Source organism: Mesoplodon densirostris, chromosome 13, assembly GCF_025265405.1.
Source record: "Mesoplodon densirostris isolate mMesDen1 chromosome 13, mMesDen1 primary haplotype, whole genome shotgun sequence".
Taxonomy (NCBI): Eukaryota; Metazoa; Chordata; class Mammalia; order Artiodactyla; family Ziphiidae; genus Mesoplodon; species Mesoplodon densirostris.
The window spans coordinates 26,607,505-26,611,028 of NC_082673.1; the positions used below are offsets into that span (position 1 = coordinate 26,607,505).

The 3,524-nt window shown below is 42.7% G+C and overlaps 1 protein-coding gene across 1 annotated transcript; it reads left to right on the forward strand.

Moving 5' to 3' along the window:
- Positions 1–1,301: 1,301 nt before the first annotated feature.
- LOC132500780 (general transcription factor IIE subunit 1-like) lies at positions 1,302–2,744 on the forward strand. The gene has a single exon (XM_060116046.1). The coding sequence runs from the start codon at positions 1,358–1,360 to the stop codon at positions 2,672–2,674; it is 1,317 nt and encodes a 438-aa protein (XP_059972029.1). The 5' UTR covers positions 1,302–1,357; the 3' UTR covers positions 2,675–2,744.
- The last annotated feature ends 780 nt before the right edge of the window (positions 2,745–3,524 follow it).

Genomic DNA, 3,524 nt, shown 5'->3' on the forward strand with positions numbered 1-3,524 from the left:
TAACTGAATCAGAATAATGGATAGGTGCCCTGGAAGATAAAATAGTGGAAACAATTACTGAAGAGCAGAATAAAGAAAAAAGAATGAAAAGAATTGAGGACAGTCTTAGAGACCTATGGGATATTAAACATACTAACATTGGAATCATAGGGGTCCCAGAAGAAGAAGAGAAAAAGAAAGGGATAGAGAACATATTTGAAGAGATTATAGTTGAAAACTTCCCTAATATGGGAAAGGAAATAGTCAATGAAGTCAAGGAAGCACAGAGTTGTATAGAGGATAAATCCAATGAGAAACATGTCAAGACACATATTAATCAAATTATCAAAAATTAAATACAAAGAAAAAATATTGAAAGCAGCAAGGGAAAAGCAAGAAATAGCATACAAGGGAATCCCCATAATGTTAACAGCTGATCTTTCAGTAGAAACTCTGCAAGCCAGAAGGAAGTGGCAGGATATATTTAAAGTAATGAAAGGGAAACACTTACAACTAAGGTTACTCTATCCAGCAAGGATATCATTCAGATTTGATGGAGAAATTAAAAGCTTTAGAGACAAGCAAAAGCTAAGAAAATTCAGCATCACCAAACCAGCATTACAAAAAATGCTAAAGGAGCTTCTCTAAGCAGAAAACACAAGAGAAGGAAAAGACCTACAAAAACAAACACAGAGGCTTCCCTGGTGGTGCAGTGGTTGACAGTCCACCTGTCGATGCAGGGAAAATGGGTTCGTGCCCCGGTCTGGGAAGATCCCACATGCCGTGGAGTGGCTGGGCCCGTGAGCCATGGCTGATAAGCCTGCGCATCCGAAGCCTGTGCTCCGCAACAGGAGAGGCCAGAACAGTGAGAGGCCTGTGTACCAAAAAAAAAAAAAAAAAAAAAAAAAAACCTCAAAACAATTAAGAATATGGCAATAGGAACATATATATCAATAAGTACCTTAAATGTAAATGGATTAAATGCTGCAAACAAAAGATATAGACTGGCTGAATGTATACAAAAACAAGACCTGTATATACTCCATCTAAAAGAGAACCACTTCAGACCTACAGACTGAATGTGAGGGGTTGGAAAAAGATATTCCATGCAAACAGAAATCAAAAGAAAGATGGAGTAGCAATTCTCATATCACACAAAATAGACTATAAAATAAAGATTATTACAAGAGACAAAGAAGGACACTACATAATGACCAAGGGATCAATCCAAGTAGAAGATATAACAATTGTAAATATTTATGCACCCAACACAGGAGCACCTCAATATATAAGGCAGAGTTGAGGCGCTGAGGGAAGCTGTAGTGGGAGTGTTCGAGGATTCGCTTTGTACATTTAAAGTTGAAGTTTGCTGCTAAAGATGGCAGATCCAGATGTCCTCACCGAGGTTCCTGCAGCATTGAAGTGGTTAGCCAAGTATGTGATCCGGGGGTTTTATGGCATTGAGCATGCTTTGGCCTTGGACATCTTGATCCGAAACCCCTGTGTGAAAGAGGAGGACATGCTGGAGCTGCTCAAGTTTGATCGGAAGCAACTTCGATCAGTCTTGAATAATTTAAAGGGAGACAAATTCATCAAGTGCAGAATGAGGGTAGAGACTGCTGCAGATGGGAAAACCACTCGCCACAACTACTACTTTATCAATTATCGTACTCTTGCTAATGTGGTAAAATATAAATTGGACCACATGAGAAGGAGGATTGAAACTGATGAGAGAGATTCCACCAACCGGGCTTCCTTCAAATGTCCCGTCTGTAGTAGTACTTTTACAGATTTAGAAGCTAATCAGCTCTTTGATCCCATGACAGGAACTTTCCGCTGTACTTTTTGCCATACAGAGGTAGAAGAAGATGAATCAGCAATGCCCAAAAAAGATGCACGCACACTTTTGGCAAGGTTTAATGAACAAATTGAGCCCATTTATGCTTTGCTTCGAGAGACAGAGGATGTGAACTTGGCCTATGAAATACTTGAGCCAGAACCCACAGAAATACCAGCCCTGAAACAGAGCAAGGACCATGCAGCAACTGCTGCTGCAGCTGCTGGCCTGGCAGCTGGGCACCACCGGGAAGCATGGGACACCAAGGGTCCCTCTTATGAGGACTTATGCACTCAGAATGTTGTCATTAACATGGATGACCAAGAAGATCTTCATCGAGCCTCACTGGAGGGGAAATCTGCCAAAGAGCGACCTATTTGGTTAAGAGAGAGCACTGTCCAAGGAGCATATAGTTCTGAAGAGATGAAGGAAGGTGGCTTAGATATAGACTCATTTCAGGAGCGTGAGGAAGGCCGTGCAGGGCCAGATGATAATGAGGAGGTCATGCGAGCACTGCTCATTCATGAGAAGAAGACCCCTTCTGCCACAGCAGGCTCAGTGGGGGCAGCTGCTCCTGTGACCACTGCCAATGGCAGTGACTCTGAGAGTGAGACCAGTGAGTCAGACGATGACTCTCCACCCTGTGCTACAGCTGTGGCTGCACATCATGGGGAAGAGGATGAGGAGGATGATGAATTTGAGGAAATAGCAGATGACCCCATTGTCATGGTGGCTGGCCGTCCGTTCTCCTACAGCGAAGTGAGCCAGAAGCCAGAGCTGGTGGCCCAAATGACACCAGATGGAAAGGAAGCGTACATAGCAATGGGACAACGCATGTTTGAGGACCTCTTTGAGTGAGCTTTCCCTACCTTTTCCTCCTTTCTCTAATGTGCATTTCAAAAAGAAATTCCCGGGCTTCCCTGGTGGCGCAGTGGTTGAGAGTCCGCCTGCCAATGCAGGGGACACGGGTTCGTTCCCTGGTCCGGGAGGATCCCACATGCCGTGGAGCAGCTGGGCCTGTGAGCCATGGCCTCTGAGCCTGTGCCTCCGGAGCCTGTGCTCTGCAATGGGAGGGGCCACAACAGTGAGAGGCCCGTGTACCAAAAAAAAACAAAAACAAAAACAAAAACAAAAATCAAAAAGAAATTCCCTACCTTTGAAGAAAAGTGTTCAGTGGCCTTCTGCCTCTCTTGATGTAAATCAACTGTTAATCTTGTGCAAAGAGTAATGGGAGAGAGAGAAAGTTTGATTTTTATGCCAGAAACTTCCCCACGAGGTTGGTTGGCTATAAGCATACCCTTTCCTATTACTACAGTATTAATATTTTGCGTATTTCCTTATCTCATCTTTTTCCTTTCCCTTTTAAGACACATTTTTCTCCCTTCTGAAATGAGTGAGAGAAGTCTAAAGGTAAATTCTTTATGTCTGCCTGTAGAAGCCCACTTTGATAGGTTACAGTAATTCATTGATCACATCCTTTTTATTTATTCTGACCAAGCATTCCAAACAGCTCCTGATATTGCTGCCAACCAAGCAGCTTGGCAACAGGCAAATCATTGATGAAGGAAATAAAAAATCTTAAAGCTTCAAAAATATATATATATATATAAGGCAAATACTAACAGCCATAAAAGGGGAAATCGACAGTAACATAATCATAGTAGGGGACTTAAACACCCTACTTTCACCAAAGAACAGATCATCCAAA